General features: G+C 50.7%; 2 protein-coding genes across 2 annotated transcripts; one reads left to right on the top strand and one right to left on the bottom strand.

Moving 5' to 3' along the window:
- Positions 1-1,145: 1,145 nt before the first annotated feature.
- Positions 1,146-7,079, bottom strand: LOC117028812 (keratin, type II cuticular Hb1-like). Its single transcript, XM_033117675.1, has 7 exons — positions 7,070-7,079; positions 5,827-5,888; positions 5,426-5,524; positions 4,669-4,773; positions 2,873-3,093; positions 1,831-1,862; positions 1,146-1,321 (listed from the first exon to the last, which is right to left on the bottom strand). The coding sequence occupies exons 1-7, from the start codon at positions 7,077-7,079 to the stop codon at positions 1,146-1,148; spliced, it is 705 nt and encodes a 234-aa protein (XP_032973566.1).
- A 5,637-nt stretch (positions 7,080-12,716) lies between these two features.
- LOC117028685 (keratin, type II cuticular Hb1) lies at positions 12,717-21,704 on the top strand. Its single transcript, XM_033117546.1, has 9 exons — positions 12,717-13,416; positions 15,698-15,906; positions 16,544-16,604; positions 17,523-17,618; positions 18,351-18,515; positions 18,703-18,828; positions 19,563-19,783; positions 19,957-19,988; positions 20,509-21,704. The coding sequence occupies exons 1-9, from the start codon at positions 13,033-13,035 to the stop codon at positions 20,682-20,684; spliced, it is 1,470 nt and encodes a 489-aa protein (XP_032973437.1). The 5' UTR covers positions 12,717-13,032; the 3' UTR covers positions 20,685-21,704.
- Positions 21,705-21,956: the final 252 nt, after the last annotated feature.

Here is a 21,956-nt window from a genome sequence, read left to right as displayed (position 1 = left end):
AGGAAAGGGGCCTTTTAGATACCTGTGCTTCTTCGGGCAGCGATCCAGGAAAACACAGCAGACACCCTGGCACTAGCAAACCTTAAAAGGTAAAGCCAGAGCCTCTGGTCAATGACGGCACCTTAGCCCCACCCAAGAACATAGAAAGCAGGAACTATTGTTCCCCAGATGCGTTGATGTTGTAATCCTTTGTGCAATAGAAAAGAATGTGAGCTCAGTGATCCGAGGCTTCTCTCAAGACTGTGTGGCAAGAAAAGAACCCAGAAACCCAGCGCTTCTCTGGCCACCCCAGCCCCCCAAATTGGCCTAGCTTCTGTCCCCCAAAATCCAATCGTCTTGTGAAAACTCAAACCAATCCACACCACAGACCTGGAGTAAAAGCAGAGCTGGAACCTCAGTCTGATTCCAAAGACACGCTTTCCTCCACCAAAATTTGTTGTTCCCAGCCCACCATCAAATCACTTGTGTAACTTGAACTCCGGGCTGGGGCCTGAACCACCCAGTTGTGTTCATATCCACCAGCCCCAATCTGCGAGGGCCATCTTCGCCAGGGCCTGTCCTCAAGGGCCCCTGCCTGGGCAGTAGAAGGCGCCCCCTCACCCCCACCCACTCTATTCTCTTCCTGGTGTGTTTCCTTGTTTGTAGCCTGCCTCCTCACCAGAGGGTCACCTCCAGAGGGCGGGGACCCAGTGTTGCCTTGCTCACCAAGCGCTACGCCTGACCCTGAGACGCCAGTCAATAAGTGTTTGTAGAACGAGTGAATACATGAATGAATGCAGCTCTCAACCCCTCTGCCAAGAAGTGCTGACTGTGGACCCCCCGGCGAGGAGGGCTGCCCCTTGGTAGTGCCAAATCTGGCCAGCTTTGTCTTCATTCTGGGGATTGCCTGAGGAATGAAGATGCCAACAGCCTGGAAGCTCAGTCCACTGCAGAACGTTTTATTGCAAAGGAGGAGTCCCAGGAAAAGAGGGGTGGGGGCAGTTGGGAGGGGCAAAGCAACATCCCAAGAATTTATACTACGGGTGAGGAACAGGAGGGAGACGGGAGGGGAGGGGCAGCTCCATTGGAGGGGCATCTGAGACAAAGGGCTAAGTCTTTGGGGTAAAAGCTACGGTTCTTTGACTTCTGAACCGGGTAAAAAGGGTTCAGCATCTGCCGGAGCCTCTGCAGCTGAAGTCGCCGCCACAGTCTGGGGAGCCGCAGAGCGCGCAGCCGCCGCCAGGGGCGCTTGTCTCCAGGGCGCTGGAGCCCGCTCCCGGCGGCAGCAAGACGGCAGGACCCCAGGCTGAGCCCGGCCTGCAGGTGGAAGCGCTGCCCAAGGCTGGGAAGAGAGCGGCTGGTGGGGGGAGGAAACCCCCTTAACCGGCTCCGCCCCAGAAGACAGACATACAGACTCCTCCTCCAGGGGACAACGCATAGACCCTCCTTTCCACCTGGAGACAGACGTGCAAACTCCCCAAAGTAATAGATACACAGACTCCTTCTCTTAAGAAACAGACTAAAGAATCCCTCCCCCACAGAAGTCAGACACAGATTTCCCCCCACCCAAGAATAAACAGTCTCGTCCATGAGGATAAACCCGCAGAACTCCCTCCCACACCCCAGGCAAAACCAACAGAACCTCCCCACAAAGAACAGACCACGGGACCCCCTCCCCCCAATACACACAAACATAGACTCACGCCCAAGAGAAAAAACAGCCCCACCACAAAAGGAGACACACAGAGGAAGGAGACCCTTCCTCCCTTGCCAAGAGATACACAAAAAATGTTGGAGGAGGAGATTAAGATTTGGCCCCTCGAACCCAAGTTACACCTGTTTTTTACTTACAGCCGCTCGCTGCCCCCAATCCCAGGCCAAGCCTGAAGGGAGAAGGAGAAAGCAGGGGAATGGATCTATCTCCCAGGTGTAATAGTCTCCATTCTCCAAGACAAAATACTCCTGGCTCTCCAGACAGGCAGAAAGAAACCTTTCCATCCTGCATGCTCCTTGGTTTTCTCAGGTCCCCACAGCCCTTTTGAATAAAGACTCCTTTTGGACCTTTACACTCAATCCTTCCTCCCTTAAATTTAAATAATTCACTTTTATTGATGGCTTCTTGGAGGAGAGAGAAAGCAAAAGATCTACGCTTTCTTTGACCTAAACATCCTGAAAGGGGAGACTGTGGTGGGAGGGGCATTTTAAAGGAGACCACAGAGAAGACAGCTCAATTATCTGAAGAATATTGTTCAAGCCTCACTCAATCTCTTTCTACCTATGTGTCCTTGAGGTGGTCCTTTGCCCTCTCTGAGACTCAGTTTCCTTATCTGTGAAATGGGGCTAATAGAACCCCTCCCAGGGGTTTTATAGATTTAAATGAGGTAATATATGCATCATGCCTATTGCTTTGTGGGTTCCCTGTTCCTCCCTTCAGCATGGTGTCCCCTGGACGGAGCTGGCAGCCAGTGAGTCCAGTCCCCACTGCTATCTAAAGTCAAAAGCCAGGCCCTACTTTGTTTCCATAAACCCTGCCTTGCCTAGGGCTGGGAAGATGGGTGGAACTGAGAAGAAGTTACTCCACACTGAGGACCTTATTCCCCCTGGCTGGGCCGTGGTCCCTGCGACTGTCATGGTAGACAAACGGACCCCTGCTCTCCGATCTTGGAGGCGAATGACTCCATGAGTCACCCCAACCCTGGGGCGTGCTCATTAGTTGGGACCTTTTGCCTAAAAGTGTGTTAAATGGTGGAAAACTGACTCAGGAGAGCAAGTCCCTGGATACCCAGGTCACCTGTCCCCACCCCGTCCCCAGCTGGTGAGGCCCAGGGGGTGACATCCCGGTGCCCCTGCACTCCTCGCCATTGCCACATCTGAAGCACTGCCCAGCCCTCACCTGTGCTCCTCGCCCTCCAGCAGGCGCCTGTAGGTGGCGATCTCAAAGTCCAGGCGCAGCTTGAGGATCATGAGCTCCTGGTACTCCTGAAGCTGCCTCACCATGTCCTGCTTGGCCTTCTGCAGGGCGCCCTCCAGCCAGACTAGTTTGCCCTTGACACTGCCTGAGTCACCCTCGTCCTGCAGAGCTGGCAGGTCCTTGGCTCCCTCTAGTTTGCAGGGCTGAGGGCAAAGGAACATCCTTGGTCCTCATCCCTCCCCCCTCAAGGATCCAGACCTTTTTTAGAGGCTGGAAGGCCAATGAGAGTCACAGATTGTTGTGTGGAGTGAACACGCCTATTCTGAAACATGTGTTTGTATGTCTGCCCTGTTCCCAGGAGATTTGGGGCCAGCCATCTGGATGACTGAGAGAGAGTTTTTCACATCTAGTATGATGACACGTCTAACAGGAGCTCAGACCCGAGAAGGATCAAATGCTCCTTAGCACATAATGCTGAGATTATTGTTTTATCAGGGAAACTAACAAGAAGGCTATCCTGTTCTTCACAGGAGACTAGAGTTTGTAGTTTTGGGGGTGGGGGATAATACCAATAAGTGCTTGCCTGGTTGAGGTGTGCTTGCTGCTTGGGAAACCAGTAGGGGGGATCAGAGCAGCTGTGGCTGGTGGAAGACTGAACCCTGACTTGCCTACCCTCTCACTCTGCCACCCCTAGAACCAGAACAGCTCATCCCCCCTGCCCCGAAAGTCATCAGTTCCTGGAGAAGAGAGAACCCCCATGAATCTCCCTCAGAGCCTGAGTCACTAGTGAAAGAAAAATCGGGAAGCAGAACCCCTTCCCTCTCCGGGTGGAACGTGAGCCATATGGCTTGACAGAGAGGGCAGCTGGGAGAAAAGAGAGGAGAAAGAGGTTGAGAGAAAGAAAGCATTCATGTGGGAACCTGTCCTTTCTGAGGTCTAGAACCTGAGTCGCAAATACGAAACCTACCTACAGAGGCCTGGCTAGAGGCATCAAGAGGTAAAGACCAAATGCTAACTATATATCAATAGTATCCAGTTCCACAAAGGAATACGCATGCTCTCATTGTCCTGAAATCACCAGGACCTCTTTCATGTTTCTAGTCTTTAATTGCTCTACTTTAGATAGAGACATAACTTCTCTCTCTAGAAGCTTTTCTCTTCTACAGGGATATAACAGTGGTAGCCAAGGTGTTGATAAATGGCAAAAACCCTCTGCCTTGGTGTCAAAGGAATCAGTTTGGAGTGGTGGGGGCCGTGACACACAAAAGACATGGCCCCGTGTGAGGAAGAGAGAGAAGATAGAGGCCTCTCCTCTCCAGCCAAACGTTACCATGTGGGGTCATAGTTTAATATTGCCAGATCTGCACATTTTTAAAGAGAACCCAGAAAACTGGCTTTCTAGATAAAATCTTAGAATTTCTGAAGATGAACTCAAATTTCATGCTATGTAGGACAAAAAAAAACACAACACAGCGACATAAAAACGTACACACACATAAAAACAATATACAAACAAGTATACATATTCATAATTGTTCATTTACCTACATGTCAATCACTTATCCACATGAAATATAGGTAGACCTAGGCAAAGGTAAACATAATATACAGCCATACTCCTATTTGCTCAGATATCCACAAAGAAACTCTGTCCATCTATCCCAAAGGATGGGGGGAGGGGCCCTAGTCTAGTTGTCATAAAGAATGGACATACCCTGGCCATCACTACTCTGCCATCCCTCATTCCCACCCCTCACCTGACTCTTAGCGCTATCCACCTCCGCGGTCAGCTTCTGGATGGCCTGGTTAAGCCTGTTCAGCTCCTCCTTGCTGTGCCTCAGGCTCTGTGTGTCTCTCTGCATAGTCGCCTTTATCTCCTCACACTGTGGGTTGGGGGAAGCAGAGTAAGGAGGAGGAACAGGGAGATGAGGAGAGCAAACAAGAACACTGGACTGAGCCTGCAAGACAGTTCCAGGACCCATCCATCCAGTGTTATCAACAGCAGATCATCTAACTCCTCGGGGCCTCTGTTTCTCCATCTGTAAAATGGGGGTGTTAATCTTTCCTATTCTTATTTCATTCCCCCAATGGTTATTGGGAGAATGAAATGCACTTGGCTGGCACAGTGATGGGTATTCTACCCGGCCTGACGATGCCAGAGGTAGCATGAACTCAGGGACAAAGGGCAACAAGGCAGGGCAACAATCTGTCGCGTCTTTGGACTGAGATCACATAAGGTTTATCCCAGGAATAGGGGTAGTTAAACTCTAGGAAATTAATAGCCGTTCACCACTTATATCATCTAAGTTAAAATAAAAAGCATCTAATAAAATTCAACAATAATTCCTAAGGTTAAAAATACTTTTAAAAACCTAAGAATATGAGTAAACTTCCTTAACTTGATGAATGTTATTAATCAGAGACAGGAATCCAGATTCTGGCTCCTTCGGCAAACGAAGACCACTGTGGGAAGGGCTGTCTGCAAGGGACAAAACCAGTGGGTCTTTTCTCTTCCTGTACCCTGTCTCCACGCACCAATACGTAAACAGATGCGTACAGTAACTGCTGCTGGCTCACTGCCTTAAGCTCTTCAAAGTCCTTTAGCTCTGCCATCTCACTGGGGCCCACGGCCACCTGTGAAGTGGGCCAGGTAGATGTTACTGACTCCATTATCTCTTTCTGGACAAGCTGATGCGTATTACATCTACCAGGCAAGAAAGTGGGACTCAGAGAGACCTGAGTCCCCTGCCAGTCAACAGCTGAGCCAGACCGAATCTTCAGCCCAGGCTCTTTGCTCTACACCCTGAGGGACAGATAGAATCATGCACAGCCTTCAACCCAAAGAATAGGAACCGTGCAGACCAGCGCAGTGCAGATTTCTTTCCAGGGCAGATGGGTTGTGGGGAACTGGATATGAATAGACTGAAAAACATCACCTCCCCGCAATCGCTGCCCTCTTCCCACGGACTACCCTTTTCCCTGTTCCCATTCCCGAAAGCTGCAGACGCAGTAGACAAGCTTGCGGCTGGCTGGGTCCAGCAGATCTGGGTGGAGTCCAAGACCCTTTCCCCAGCGCAAGCCAACGAGCTGTGTGGAGAAGTCTCACCATGACAAATGGATCTGTTGTCTCCTCCAAGCCTCCTGTGAGCACTAAGCCCAGCTCCAGCCCAAGGAGCTCCCAGAATCCTCACTTCTGAGGACAAGTTCTCTCCTTCCTGGGGGCTTTGTGACCTCGCCTGGTTACAACTGCAGAGTTCTGACAGGGGCTCCCAGGGACCGTTCTGTGAGCCCAGATGGGAAATTGAAGGTCCCTGGACTAGAATGGGCCTTGAAGGAAGGAGGAGGATGGGGAAAATTCAGCTGGGAGAAATGTGTAGAGTGTGAGCTTCTGGAGTGGGCAGTGGGGAGCTACAGAAGGTGCTCGAGCAGACCAGTCACCTGGTGTGAGGCACGATTTAGGGAGGTCTGGTAGCAATGCGGAAGATGGACAGGACGTAGACAGACGAGGACTGGGGATTCTAGTTCTAAGACTAGGGAGGAAATCTGGAGGGATGACTCTAAACCGAAGAAGTAACCAGGAAACTAGAGAGCACAAGTTGCTGTTAACATTGTTTTATAAAATTTTCATACATGCAAAAAAGTGTCTGTAGCATATATTTAATGATTTAAATGCAACAGTCATAAAACAAATCCTTGTGTACCCACCAGTACTTCCAAAGCCCCCTGTGGTCCCCTTCTTTATCACAGTATCCCCCATCCCTGACCCCATCAAATCTGCAAAGTAACCGTTATTCTGGGCTTTTGTGTTAAGCATTCTCTCGCTGTTCTTTATTACCTTGTCATGTGCTATTGAACTCCTAGCAATTGTTTAGTTTTGCCTGCCGTTAATGCTTTATATAAATAGAATTGCAGTGTATGCTTCTATATCTTGCTTTATTCTCCTCAACAGTCTATTTGTGAGATTCATCCGTTTTGTTTATTTTTCAGTGCTGTGTAGTATTCCAATGTATGACTCATTCTCCATTCTCCTATGCATGTGTGTATTTTGGTTGTGTATTTTGCTATGAACTTTTTGGAGTATATCTGCTGGTGCACTTCGGCAAGAGGTTCTTTGGGGTACTAAACTTTTTTTAACCACAACTCAAAATGAAAAATATACTTTATATCATGAGTCAGTACCTGCATACATGTTCACGCACATAAACTGAAATAAATAATTTTTCATGAAAATTACTCGTTCCTACTGTGTACAGTGCACTCTGGTCCCATACCCAACCATCTTACCATGTTCTTTCACTTTCAATTTATGGCCTCATGTTTTAGGTTCATTTCTTATAAATAACATATTGATTTCATTATTTATTTAATAATATAATGAAAATTAAATACCCATGAGCCCACTTACCAATACAAAACCAAAACATTACTAATAATTTATATCTACCTACACACTACCTTGAATTTGTCGTCATTCCTTTGCTTTTTTTTTTCAGTTTTGTCACATACATGCACACACCTAAAAAACATATTTTAGTTTTTCTTGTTTTTTTTTAACTAAAAGGGTATCACTTTCACAGGCACTTGCTAAAATAATAATAATAATAATAAAATTATATAAGGAGGATGCCTCCACTAGGATTCATATATTCTAATGAGTGAATATACCACACTTGGTGTAATTCTATTATTGCTCCGTTTTGTTTTTCCTCTTACAAAGCTGGTGCTATGAACATTTTTCTAAATGTCCCCTGATGCATATATGTGAGAATTTCTCTTTGATATATTTCGAGGAGTGAAATTTCTGGATCATAGGAAAGTCAAATATTCAGCCTTACAAGACAAAAAATTATTTGCCAAAGTTGTTATAATAATAATTTATACTTTGATCAATAATGTATAAAAGATTCATATCCTCTCCAGCATATCTTAATTTACAACAATTAAATGATGTAAACAATTTTATTTTTTGGCCTATGGGCAATTGGAAAACTTAGAGACAAATTTATTCGTTCTCTTAACATTGCTCAGTGCCTGTTATGAGCCAACACTGTACCAGACACTTCCTAGCCCTGGAGAATTACCTCCCTCAGGGAGCCCTAAGACATCAGAGCACCCCTCCTTAACGTCCCCAGCCCTGAGCACACAAATGAATAACTAGCTGGCATGACCCTAGCAGTCCCCACTATGTTGTATATAATAACAATGTTATCCAATCAGGAGCCCCTACCCTGTACGCATCTCTCTGTGTCTGCTTGAGCCCTGGATGTGTGTCCATCTCCTCTACCGGACTGAGCACTCATGTGGACCACATGCTTCCTGCCCCTGACTCCCCGTCAGTGCCCCGACTGAGGCCTTAGCATGACTGGGGTTCAGGAAGGATGTGATCGGTGGTGGCCATGCCATCGCAGTGGCCAGGCCAGGGTCTGCAGGCTGAGACACAGCTGAAGGCATGGCCAGAACTGTATCTTTAAATGGTCATATAGGAGCTGGATTTGAGGACTCCACTGCGAGAGCTAAAGCAAGACGGTCCACAGGTGACTCTAGGCTGAAGGACATGAAGCCAGAGGAAGAAGAGAAGGATTCTGACCTCTCCCTCACTGCCTATCCATTTTATAAATCCAGACATCTGGGTCTACCCACCTTACCAGGTGGAGTGGCTCTTTCGTCATCTTTATGCACTTGGGGAATTTCATTCATTTCTCCTCTCTCCTGGGGTAACATCATCAAGATGGGGCTTTGGCAAATCCTACACTCAGGCAACTCTGGAAACTTGGCAGCATTTCTTCCACAGCTGAGGGCCTGAGGGTGCCTGAAGAGTCAAAGTCAGCCAAGGCCTGTGGACTCTGTACTTTGTGAGATAATTAAGGCTGGGAAAGGAGGTTGGGTTGGGATAATTCATTTCAGGTGGTCAGCCGGACTCATCCCTCAGTCTTCCAGTTTGGGCCACAAGATGAACTGAGACCAAGGACAAAGGACAGGCGATCCTGTCGGGATGCAGGAGGGAACCCTGGCAGTGTTGAGAGGAAGAGCCTTCCAGGGGCTCCCCAGGCAGGGTCTTCAAGGCAACCTCTAACATCAGACCCTTGGCATGGCCAGAGAGAGATGGTGTCTACCCCACCAAGATATGGCAAAATCAACGACATAACCAAAAAGTATTCGTTCAGCTATTTCATGTCACAGGATCTATGAAGTTGGTACATGTGCATAAGTGATATGGTGTGAGGGTTCCAAATATGTCATTCCTAAAGCCCCCAGCCTACCCATCCACTTCCATCCTTCCTACTTGCCTTCAAGACTCCTCACCCCTCTGCAAAGACTCTTCCTCAACTGGCCCATTAGCACAGGACCACACTCTCCTGACAGTCTCTCAAAGGACTCCCTGTTTTCTGGGACACTTTTACAAGAACTTCTCCAATAAGCTCTGAGCCTAGTCTGAGTGGGAGTCCCAGCCAAGAGAGCAGGAGCGTGCAGCAGGCCACAACCCCCAGATCTGGAAGAGCAGGCTAGATGAGCGTGGGGGTGGGGAAGGGGGACGGTTACCAGGGCAAGTATCAGGAGTGACCAATGGTAACAGAGGAGAAATAACCACAGCAACAACAATAATAGCAGCTGGAATTTATGGACCACTTACAATGCACCAGGCATTGCACTCATGTTTTACATACACAGCTCATCACATCCCTGAGCGAGTTTTGTCTTCATTCTAGATACAAAGGAAACTGAGGCTCACAAAGGTTATGTAATTTTTATCCAGATTTTAAGTGGCAGAGCCCAGGCTTGAACCCAGGTGTGTCTGATTCCGGAAACACCCCTGAGACTCTACACCATGGAAAAGGAAGAAATGTATTTCTGAAATGGGTCCATTGGTGTTCAGGATGTTTCATGATGCCTTGGATTACCAAAAGTAGATGCACACACACTTTCACACACGCACGTACACCCTTCATATACCATACTATTCCCATGTCCCATTGGCTTGCACACCTCTGAGCGTGGCCCTCTCTAGGTCAAGCACCTCTGGTGCTCAGCTTGATATTCCAAACCTGCCCTGCCCACCCACCATCTCCAGCATCTGGCCCCAGCCTGCCTCCTTTCCCCCCGCCCTCATCCATCCCCTATTTTTCAGCTAAAGTAGACTGCCAGCTGTTCCTCTCACATTCTTTGGCCTTCATTGCTTTGTGTCTTTGCTTACACCATTCCTTCTCCCTCTCTCATCTCAGCATATCCAATTCTCACTATTCTTCTGGCCCAACCAAACTGTCATCTTCTCCAAGGACCCTACCCTGACCTCTGGCCCCAAGCCCATGCATGAACTGGAGGCTCACTCCCCCAACAATCCCCTTGACATGGTATTTCTCCATGACAGCCAGACACCCTGCAGCTTTGTATGAAGTTCCTCTGTGCCTGCCTGCCCTGCCTGAGTCCACAGTCTCCTTCTTCACACTCTGAGCCTGGTTCCTGCTGGGTGCTCAGCAGGTGTTTGCTCCTTATCTTGAATTAGCTCCTGGGGCTTATTGGGGGTGAAGACAGAACCTGACAACCAAGACAGAGCACTAGCCTTTCATCAATAGACTGGTGGGTTGAAGATAAAACGGGCAAGGGAATTATTTCTAGAAGATCTGGCCAAGAATAAAAGTAACCTTCCTCTGCCCCAGCAAGCAGAACGACCAACCCTCTCTATGGGGAAGTCTGACCTTGGTTGGGTCTGAACTCTCTCATGCTTCAGCCCATTTCTCTCCCCTGGATTCCAAGAATAATAAAGGAGACACCAGGGAGCATGTTTCTCTGAGGCGGGTGAGAGACTAGTACTGACACTTTGGGGGACCACTGTGCTGTAGCTGTCAAACCTTTCAGTTACATCTCCTTCAGCTTGTGTTCTTAACTGGCACAACTCAGCTTGCAGCCCTCTGATCTCTCTGGATTTTAATGCACTTGATTAGCTATGTAGACACGGCTGATTTTTAACCTCCTCATTGATCGTGTTAGCACAGACGCTCCACTCCATCCACCCACCAAAACCAAGAAAGAGATCCAAGCAAGCTTCATGTAAGTGCCTCCGTAGTCTAATTTAAGTCCTCCGTGCTTCAGGGTAAGTCCATTTCCTCTCATGAGGGGTACAACAAAGGACGACTTCTCCAACACTACCATTCCCTGGAGAAATTTGTAGTAGGAATACATAATCCTGAAGCCACAAGTCACACAGCTGGTGACTCTAGCTGAAGCTGGGAGTGGAAGCAGACGACAACATAGAACTGGATTCTATCTTCTCCAGAGGACAGAACTAAGCTTGGGCTGAAACGGCAAAACCAAGTCTGGACCAAGGTCAAGCCTGGACCAAAGGGATTCAGGCCTACAAGAGTGTTGGAAAGAGTCCACAACATAACTGACCAGTGCTCTTCACAAGTCTCAAAGTCAGGAAAGACAGGAACTGTCATACATTAAAGAAGAATGTGTGTTACGTGCCAGAGGCAGCTTCAACTCCTGGCAACTCTATGAATGAGTGGTGTCCACAATATCCTGTCCTCAACAGCCTGCTCAGCTCCTGTAGACTCATGACTATGAGTCTTTTATGGAGTTAGTCCATCTCATATTTGATCTTCCTTTTTTGACTAAGTATAAGGTGGGATCCTGGATTGGATCCTGGAAAAGAAAAGAACATTAGTGGAAAAACGGGTGAAACCCAAATTTAAAAAAAGAGTGTTGGAAAGACAGCAAAGGGGGCAGCGGGGCACTCCCTGGAAATGGGATGCCAAGCAGCCCAAAGTCGGGCACAGTTGGCAGTGATGACTTCTGGGGTTCCAGGATTGAATTATCCTTTGCACAATAATAACACATATTTAAAAGCAAAGGAAGCTAAGGATGATTTGCATATTTCTCTTTAATACTGGCTGCTGAGTTCAGACTCTGGTTTCCTCTGTCCATAATTGGGCACATAATTAACTTCCATTATAATGGGTTTAGCTTTCTAGAGTTGGTGACCATGACCAAGCATCATTTGAGGGGAAGGCAGCTTTGGATCAGCCTATTTCTCTAAGATCCCAACGCTTCGCAGTCTGGGCTCCTACCTCCCAGAGGAACTCAACCCTCGTTCAGCCCCCAAAGATTCAGACCCTGGGAGGGGCCAGCATAGGTTAGGGCTGGGAGCCGACTTCAGATTCTGACTCTGCCCTTCTATGGAGCCTTCTATGCAAAACCTTCAAGAAGTCACTGGACCACTCTGAGTTCACCTTCGTCAGAAGGATGCGTGGGGTTCAGATGAGATAAGGCATCATAACACCTTCACGGACTGGAGGCACTCCATAGATACAAATCCCTCCCCCCCCCCAGCAGAGCGGAGAGGAGTACAGAAAGCAATTTCCAGGAGAGGAAAGGGTGGGTGAGAGTGCGACACTTACAAGAGAAAGAGAGAGAGAAAGTTTTTGCCCAAAGGGAGGCAACATGAATAGCAGATCAATAATAGTACAATAAACAGAACAAACAAACAAATATTTATGGGGCTCTTATTAAGTGCTAGGTAGGGTCCGAAATGCATTCCCGTCCATTATCTCATTAGGTCCTCCCAACAACTCTCAGATGGGTATTATTATTATCCCTATTTCGCACGAGGAAACTGAGGCTCAGACAGGATATTCACCTGGCCAAGGTCATGACAAGAAAACGCAGGACTGACTTCAGAGACTCCTGTCCTTCAACACACACACACACACACACACACACACACACACACCCCGCGGAGCTGCAAAGATAACTAAGACTTAGGCTTCCCAGCCTGTAGGGTGGCTTCACGGGGCTGGGACCCAAGGAGAGGCCGGGTGTGTGCCCAGAGCGGGGACGGAGCCAGTGATCCAGCGCTACCCGGGGCGAGTCCGGCAAAGGGGCGTAGGGGGCCCGCCCCGAGACCGTAGCGCAGGGCGGGCGGAGCTGACCAGGCACTTCCAGGCCTCGTAAAGCGCGGGCGGGGGGCGAACGCTGTTTTATGGAGGCGGCCGGGCGGCCCCGGCTGCTTTGATTCCCGGCGGAACAAGGCACGAAGGCCGACCTCCAAGCTCATAAACGCGTTGGCCGCGCGCTCCCTCCCCGCGCCCGCGATATAAGGCGCCGCTCAGGCTTTGGGGTCCAGTGACCGCCACTGCTGCCGCACCATGTCCTGCCTGTCCTCTCGCATGGGCTCCCCCTGTGGGGTCCGCGCCTTCAGCTGTGCCTCGGCCTGCGGGCCCCGGCCCGGCCGCTGCTGCATCACCGCCGCCCCCTACCGTGGCGTCTCCTGCTACCGCGGCCTCACCGGGGGCTTTGGCAGCCAGAGCGTCTGTGGGGCCTTCCGCTCTGGCTCCTGTGGCCGCAGCTTCGGCTACCGCTCGGGCGGCGTGTGTGGGCCCAGCCCGCCCTGCATCACCACCGTGTCTGTCAACGAGAGCCTCCTCACGCCCCTCAACCTGGAGATCGACCCCAACGCGCAGTGCGTGAAGCATGAGGAGAAGGAGCAGATCAAGTGCCTCAACAGCAGGTTCGCTGCCTTCATCGACAAGGTGGGTGTCCTTGATCACACCCTTCCTGCATCTTCACTTTCTGCCTTAGGCACTGAAGGGATAACCCGGGCAGGAGGGATGTGGTCCTGGTGAGCTCCCAGGTGATGGGGGAGATGGACACACGTTTGGCCACAGACACAGAGCTACGCCTGCGTGTAGGGCTGGGCTCCTGATTTGATGGCTCTGCTATTCTATACAACCTCTGTCCAGATAGGCAGGGTCCCCACAGACAAGGCGGGTGTCCTAGAGCACACACTTCCTGAGCCCAGGGGTCTTGAGAGGATCTGGGAATTCCCAGGCCAATCTCTCTAGAAATGGGGGATGGGGAGGGCTGATACTTTGTATCAGTTTGTGATATTTTTAGGTGGTATATTAAATAATTTTTAATTTTTGTGATAATTTTAGGTGGTATATTAAATAACATTGAAACACCCGATGAGAAAATTCACCTCCTTCCATGTATGTTTCAATCCTTTAGATTAAATGGAGACCATCTCAGTGGGTGCCAATATGTCTTTAACATCCCTCTAATATGTGCTACTCACCCACTTTTAATAAAGAGAGCAAGCCTCAGGTCAGAGCCATCTGGGACAACAGTTGCAGCTACAATTTAATGTTTTATGATTTCCTTTTATGAATGCATAGTGATATTGGTTTTACAACTATGGTGGTAATATAAAGTTACCCCTTTAGCTCCATGTAAGTCTAAATGTTAAGTGAATCCATTTAGAGATCAATCATGAGTAAAACAGTACAAGAGGATGGCAAATCCTAAAGTCAGCCTACGAAGGGTTCCTATTTGAGAATCGCTGCCACCCCCGGTCCAGGCCTTTGAGTGTACACAGAAGAGAAAGGAGACAGAGACAGAGGGCAAGGGCCTGCCCAACAGCCCACCGACAGTGGGTGGCAGAGCAGGACTCCAAGCCCAGGCCCTCTCCAGCTCTCCAGACCCCTGGGGCTAGAGGGTCCAAAGCTTGGGGTCCGGCCACCCCTCTCCCCTCCAGCAGGAGCTGTTCCACTTCAGCAGACACTGCACCCTCAGTGTGCCGGCATTCACACCTGGGAAAGGTGGCCAGGAGGGGAGCATGCATGGAAAATCTCCTGACCCAGGAGCAGGCAGCCTGGGCTCTACACCCAGCTTCTCCACCGATTTGCTCTGTGACGCTGGGCAGGTGGCTTCCCCTCCCGGCCCCAGTGTTCTCCACACCAGAGCTGTGTGTGAGCTAGCCATGACTTTGAAAGGAAAGATGGGGGCCAAGGCAGCCATGAGACTCCCCACCACTTAGCTTGAGCCCCGTCAGCTAAGACCACCTAAAACGATCCCAGATAATATTACCGGTCTTAGTTCCCTATTTCTGGAAGTTCCAACCAGGGAATCCCAGTTGCACTCATTGAGTTGGATGAAAGGATACCAGAGCAAAAGGCAAGGGAACATCTCGACTTCAGTAAAATATATGAGAAACGAAAAACTGGAGGCCAGGGACCTAGTCGTGTTTGCTGATGTGCTCTCTGGCCAGCAAAATGTACATATTGTTACCATTGCATCTCTCCAGTTTGAATGATTTCCAGTAATGGCTTACATGCTTCACTTCCCTACAGTTTTCACTTTCCCTGCTTTCCAGAACCTTCCCCCGTTCACATTACCTGCCTAGCCTACAGAGGCATCTGAGTGTCCAACATAGGAGTTTTGGCCACCTAAGGCCATACCCCACCCTCCCCTGTGCCTCCTCAGGCCCCAGCCGTCCTGCTTGGTGAGAGCCTGCCCTTCTGACCTCCCCAGCTAGGAAGCCCTTCCCACCTTGACCATCCATTCAAACAACTGCTTACCCAGCCCCAGGCTGGCCACGGAGGACATAGATAAATGAGTCATAGGCCCTGCCCTAAGGGAGCTCATAGTGAAAGGTTTTCATCCTACTCTATCCTTCCCATCCTGCGTTGTGTTCCTTTCCTCCAGGAAGGCTTCCCTGATTGTCATTACCCTCCACCCCTACCTGTTACCCCAGCCCAACTGTAACCCAATACAGCCCATATACCCCTCATTTTCTCACTCACCCCACTCTGGCCCACCTGAACCGACCCCTCACTCAGGTCTGAATAAGCACTCATGAAACGAGGATTCCAGCAGTGAATCCTCAGACCAGAAGAGTCCATCAGGTGCCATGCTGTCCACCACTTTCTTCTGCACACCTCGCTGCTAGTTCTGTCTTGACTCTGCCTGCTCTCTGAGGAGGACTGGGAATATTGGTTCCTCCCACCGACTTTTCTCCCACTTCTACACCAGGTGCGCTTCCTGGAACAGCAGAACAAGCTGCTGGAGACCAAGTGGCAGTTCTACCAGAACCGCAAGTGCTGTGAGAGCAACCTGGAGCCGCTGTTTGAGGGCTACATCGAGACGCTGAGGCGGGAGGCCGAGTGTGCGGAGGCGGACAGCGGGAGGCTGGCCTCAGAGCTCAACCACGTGCAGGAGGTGATGGAGGGCTACAAGAAGAAGTGAGTGCATCAGGGAAGAGGGTTTGGAGAAAGATAATGGGATTACGTCAAAGCGGGATAGATTGGAGTTAGACCACTAAAGGAATTTGCCAGTAGGAAGAAGACAGTGACAGGAAGCCTGTGGGAAATTTTTTCTTTACTGGGATGGGAATTTAAACACTGGAGGAAATCTGGGCTGCTCCAACTACCTCCGCATCATGTGTTTATTTCATTAATTCATCAAACATTCGTTGAGCATCTACTCTCTGTTCCATGTGCTGTGTCGGGCCCCGAGGTGAGGTAGGGGTAAGAAAGTAAGGAGAGGAAGGGGGCAAACTAGAACTAGAACAGGCTTCCTGCCCTCCAGGGAGTTACAATCCAGAAGCAGAGAGGAAAACGTACAAGGCACATGCCCTGGCCCACATCAGGAATGAGAGCTCCTAACACACTAGGAGCATTGGGTGACACAGGTTGGTTTGATTGCCAAGAGGAAAGGGATGGAGAAGTTCCCTTCTAATCCGACACTTTTGATTCTATGACCACCTCCAAAAATCCACTTCCTGGAATGTGTTGATCTGGGCCTTCATTCTCTTTTTCTCTCTTCAAATCCCAGCCTATTGAAGTTCTAGCCACTGAACCTTGTGCTCTTTGTCCACAGGTATGAAGAGGAAGTGGCACTACGGGCCACTGCTGAGAATGAATTTGTAGCCCTGAAGAAGGTAAGTGACCCCAGAATACTTGCCCACAACCCAGAACTGAGGACAGAGGCAGGAGGGAGCTGTCTATTATTCAGAGAGGCTGAGCGACTCCCCCAGAATCACATAGCCCAGTCTCTCCTCTATTCCTTTTTCCAAGTGCCCAGTGCCCCCTGGGTGGCTCAGACACCAGAGCACACTGCCTGCTTCAGGCAGGGCATTCTTCTCCCTCATCCGTGGTAACTCCCGTCTGGCCAATGGCTCCCCACCTCCTTCTGCCCTATGCCTGGCAGAGAGTAGGCACTCAATAACTATTTGTGAATGAAAGAGCATGTGATGCTACAGGATGGCTACATCCTCCAGCCGGCAACAGTTGGGAAATGCTGGCATGAACAGTGCCGTTGTCCCTCACCCCTTAGACTTGACTGGGAAGCAGTGCCATCACGTGGACTCTCATCAGGTCCTTCCAACCATCTCCATATGAGGAAGGCAGGGGTTACCGTGAGGAAACTGAGGCACAGAGGTCAGGGGTCTTGCCCTGAGTCACACTGGCTTAAAAGGGGCAGAGTTGATCCCTGAGACCTCTTCTCTGACCATAGCTCTAGATTTCTTTCCATGAGATTCCACAGCAGAGAGAGGTGGGGCATCGTTAGAATTGACCCGTTTTATACCACCTCCTAAGTTTCAGTGACAGTACAAAATGTGGATTCGAGAGGAATCATCCCAGTGGGTACTAGAAGTGCCTAGAAACCTCAGGGTCTCCCTCCTTTACCCAACCCTGTTCCTGACCTCACCTCTAACTGCACCAGTGCCATGACACCAGGCACTGGGATGAGCAAACTCCAGGGAGTTTGTCCACCCTGGTTGGGGTGCCCATCGCTGGTGGGGAGAATTGTGTGTTGTCTCCCCAGTGAGACTGCTGTGCCACCCTCTGCCTTTCAGGACGTGGACTGCGCCTACCTCCGCAAGTCAGACCTGGAGGCGAACGCGGAGGCCCTGACCCAGGAGATTGACTTCCTGCGAAGAATGTATGAGGAGGTGAGGGGGTCACAGAGCAGTGGGGCAGCAAGGTGGATGTTAGTTACACACTGGAAAGCACTGGCCACCACTTGGCTTCTAACCCCTGGGTCGGGAGAGGGGGGGTGCAGAGTTGAGAGACCCAATGCAGGTTTATCAGAAGGTGAAGTGTGGCTTGATATCTCATCTGCCATTCCTCAGACAAGCTGGGTTCCTGGTTACTGTGGTGACAATGACCACAAATTGGGAAATTCCGGCCCTAGACCGCAAGGATCCAGACAGGAGGCCCTGACTGAAATCAGGCCGTGAGCTTCAGATAGGGTTTCGGGGCAGGAATTCCCTCCCGTTCTCAGGAATTTTTTTTCGCTTTCCGTTCCCGAATCCCGACATACAAACTGTTTTCTGTTCTCCACGATGAATCGTTTCCACAAAGCGACAGCCGATACTACCACCACCTGGGTTCAAGGAGCCGATTTTCCTGATTTCCTGACCAACTTTTCTCAGGATTTGGGAACAGAAAAGGGAAAAGTCCCACCTGGAAACTCTCAGACATGGGTTCCTCTCAGCCTCAGGTCTGAGGAGCACTGAGGGGTCCCAAGGATGAAGGGGAGACTTCACCTTGGAGATGGGGGCTTCAGACAGCGAAACTGTGGAGGAAGCAGGGGAAGGGGACGGGGAAGGACCACGAGAGTGCAGGCTGCTCAGAGCGGGGTTCCGGCTGGGGAAGCTCTTACCACTTCCCTGCCCCCACAGGAGATCCGCGTCCTCCACGCCCACATCTCAGACACCTCGGTCGTCGTCAAGATGGACAACAGCCGCGACCTCAACATGGACTGCGTCGTGGCCGAGATCAAGGCTCAGTACGACGACGTGGCCAGCCGCAGCCGGGCCGAGGCCGAGTCCTGGTACCGCAGTAAGGTGAGTGGCCAGCGCCCCCTTCCCAGCGCCCCCACAGGAGGGACGACAAAAGGGCTTTGGCCTTTGTCTAGGTGGATGGGCAAGGGAAGGGCAGGCAGCTCTCAGGATGCGGTGGCAGATGTGTAAGCTGTGGGACTCAGTGGAATGACATATCCTGTGCCCCATGAGTGTCTCTGCTTCCCCCCAGTGTGAGGAGATGAAGGCCACGGTGATCCGTCACGGGGAGACCCTGCGCCGCACCAAGGAGGAGATCAACGAGCTGAACCGCATGATCCAGAGGCTGACCGCCGAGGTCGAGAATGCCAAGTGCCAGGTACGGGAGCCTGGGACACTTCTCCATGTAGAAGGAGAGGGGGTAAGCCTGCAGCAGGGAGATTCAAGGCTGACACCTTGCCAAAATGTGGGAAAAGGAGCAAACATCAAATAGTAGGTGAGTTCCTCCATAGAAAACAGTCTCCATTCCACTGAATGGGGGCAGGAGAGGAGGGAGTAATATGGATGGGGAATGGAATGACTAGAATTTTCCTGCTCTGGGGGCACAACGGGTCAGAGGAAATAACACCGGTCTGAAGGGCAGGAAACACTGGTTCTCAAATCAGCCATGTCACTAGCTTACCACGTGATTTGGGGCAAACCATTTCAACTCTGGCCCATTGTTCTAGATCAGTGATCACACAATCACATATCACAGAGGTTAATAAATAGTGAAGTAGGCTGCACTGAAGGCACTAAAGTGTGGTAAACTAGAAAGCACAAAAGAAAGGGCTAATCAGATCCAACTTTCCATAGGCAGGCCCTATGGAAATGTAGGTCCAGTGGCGCCACAATCCTTGGATTTTTCAAGAGAAGGCAGGAATCTAGATTTTTATGTTAAATTTCAAAAATTAAAGACACTGTGCCAACATTCCTGGGAACACTAGTTTGCAACCACTGACCTCACAACTGGGTAAGGCCCCTTCTTCCTCTGACAGTCAATGGTCATTGGAGGCCTGGCCTTTGATCCCAAATCCAGAACAGGAGCCTTAACAACCCTCCCCTGCCACACAGAACACCAAGCTGGAGACCGCAGTGACCCAGGCGGAGCAGCAGGGCGAGACGGCCGTCAGCGACGCCCGCTGCAAGCTGGCCGAGCTGGAGGCCGCCCTGCAGAAGGCCAAGCAGGACATGGCCTGCCTGCTCAAGGAGTACCAGGAGGTGATGAACTCCAAGCTGGGCCTGGACATCGAGATCGCCACCTACAGGCGCCTGCTGGAGGGCGAGGAGCAGAGGTGAGGACCACACCTGTGGGGAAGATATCTCCTCAATCTCCAGAAACTGTACTTATAGCCAGGAGCATGTTTGCATATGATTTGCATCTCATTTACATCAGCATTACTTGGAGGAAAGAATTTGTAAGCTTTGTTCCCCCCAACTAATTTTTGTCTCTTTGCTCTCTCCACAGGTTGTGTGAAGGCATTGCTGCTGTAAATGTGTGTAAGTAATCTATACTGTGGGTTCTGAAATAAGGGCTTGGGGATCCTGGTGGGCAAACTTTTTCCATAAAGGGCCAGACAGTAAATCTTTTAAGCTTGTGGGCCATGCAGTCTCTGTCTCAGCTACTCAACTCTGTTGTTGTCATGTGAACGCGGCCACAGACATAAGCAATACTTAACAAATAGGTCTGGCTGGGTTCCAATAAAACTTTATTTACAAGTATTAATACACAACCACAATTTGAAAACTCTGGAAGGAAGGGAATGGGGCAGTGAATAATTAGGATAAATAGCTATTTCTGCCTATAGGGAGGGCCTGGGCTAACAGTTTATTTATCAAGCACGCTTGAGGTTGGACTGAAGGAAGGAGTGCCCATGTATGCGGGTGTTTGGGGGGGGTAGGAGGGAATAGAAATGGAATGAGGAGCCCTGAGCAAGAGAAGGGGGCTCTGGCCAGCAGGCAGCAGCCGCCAGCCACCACCTGGCACAGGGACTTAATTAACCCTGCTCTCCTCTCACAGGTGTCAGCAGCTCCCGGGGCGGGGTTGTTTGTGGGGACCTCTGCGTGTCAGGCTCCCGGCCTGTAACGGGCAGTGTCTGCAGCGCCCCCTGCAGCGGAAACCTGGCGGTGAGCACCGGAATGTGTGCCCCCTGCGGACAGAGTTGTGGCAGCGGCCGCATGGTGCGGTTTGCATAGCGCCTCCCGCTTTGTGCGTACACCGCTCGAGGAGCTAACTGGCCCCAAGTCCAGCAGCCGGCCTGGAGCTCCGAAAGTGCCTGGGCTTGAAACGGAAGGGCTTTGGAACCAGTGGTCTGACCTGCCCACACTGCTGCCTTATTTTCTCGCATCACCCCCACACCCCTATGGCCCCTATGCTTGTCTCTTCATTTCTTTCCAGGGAGGTGGCCTGCCCGCATGTCTTGGTAGCTCTCCCCCGTTCCCAAGAGTCCAAATGACTGGTTTCCTTGCAACCCTGGGCAAAGATCCAATACTGACTCAGCTGCTCTGGGGGCTTGGACTCCTGTGGCTTCTAAGGGAGGGGCTGGCCCTAGGGACCCTCAAGTGTGGAAGTGCTGCTGGCGCTGTGCCTCCCCTGCCCTCTAAACCTGTGCACGGTTTCAAGTTGTCTCCCATGGGACAACTTTCTGCGGCTGCCTGGGCTCCCTCTTCTCCCTTTCCCTGGTGCTTGGTCTCCACGTTTTCAATAAAGCTCATCAGTCATGTATCACGGCTCAAGACTCTTGCATTTGTGCTTACACATGTGGACTTCCAGGCCAGATTTCACCCCCACTGGAGGCAACAAAGCAGCTGTTCTCAGCCAAACAGGCAGAGAGGGCTGTCTCTGAGGCACCCTGCCCCTGGCACCACCTTCCTACATCTTGAAGGCTGCAGGGGCATGGGTCAGCAGCCCCTGCAGGCCCAAAACCCAGATGCACAGAAGCGCAGAAGGAGCTGGACAGGAAGTGAGAAGGGTGACAGGGGGAGCCTTAGTGAGGAGGGGGAGGGCCCACCTCTCCTTACACCTATGGTGGGGACCTCATCACTTGGGTTGCTGGGACACCAGTGGTCCACTTCCTCCATTCCACCCCCACCTTAACATGTAAAAATTCCTGACCATGGGATCAAATATACAGATCCCCTCCCCCCAGAAACCAATACTCCCTAGATAGTCCCCATCCCCACACACACCATCATCACCCCTGGAGGGGTCCCAGACACAGAGACACAGAGACTCCCCCATCTCCTCCCCAGTTCCCATCATGTGCTGCTGTCCATCCTGGATGGATAATCCCAAGCATAGACCACAAAAACACCCCACACACTCAGGTCATACAGACCCTACATCAGACCTAGCACACAGATGCCCCATCAAGCACAGACTTAACACAGATGCCCCCAGGGGTCCAGATACACAGCCCATCCCTCAGCCCATAGACCCAGGAACAGAGCCACTACCAGGGACCCAGA

This window comes from Rhinolophus ferrumequinum, chromosome 10 (genome assembly GCF_004115265.2).
Source record: "Rhinolophus ferrumequinum isolate MPI-CBG mRhiFer1 chromosome 10, mRhiFer1_v1.p, whole genome shotgun sequence".
NCBI lineage: Eukaryota > Metazoa > Chordata > Mammalia > Chiroptera > Rhinolophidae > Rhinolophus > Rhinolophus ferrumequinum.
Note: the sequence above shows the minus strand (reverse complement) of the source record. Positions and strands in the feature narration are given on the sequence as shown.

Bases quoted from the DNA above. Each gene is read 5' to 3' on its own strand.
- LOC117028812 (XM_033117675.1), bottom strand. The intron at 5,525-5,826 runs GTGATGTTTTTC...CCCACTTCACAG, and splicing joins AGGGCAGCGATTGCGGGGAG to GTGGCCGTGGGCCCCAGTGA. The intron at 4,774-5,425 runs GTGCGTGGAGAC...CCCAACCCACAG, and splicing joins ACGCATCTGTTTACGTATTG to TGTGAGGAGATAAAGGCGAC.
- LOC117028685 (XM_033117546.1), top strand. From the start codon at position 13,033: ATGTCCTGCCTGTCCTCTCGCATGGGCTCCCCCTGTGGGGTCCGCGCC. The intron at 15,907-16,543 runs GTGAGTGCATCA...CTTTGTCCACAG, and splicing joins ATGGAGGGCTACAAGAAGAA to GTATGAAGAGGAAGTGGCAC. The intron at 18,829-19,562 runs GTACGGGAGCCT...CCTGCCACACAG, and splicing joins TCGAGAATGCCAAGTGCCAG to AACACCAAGCTGGAGACCGC.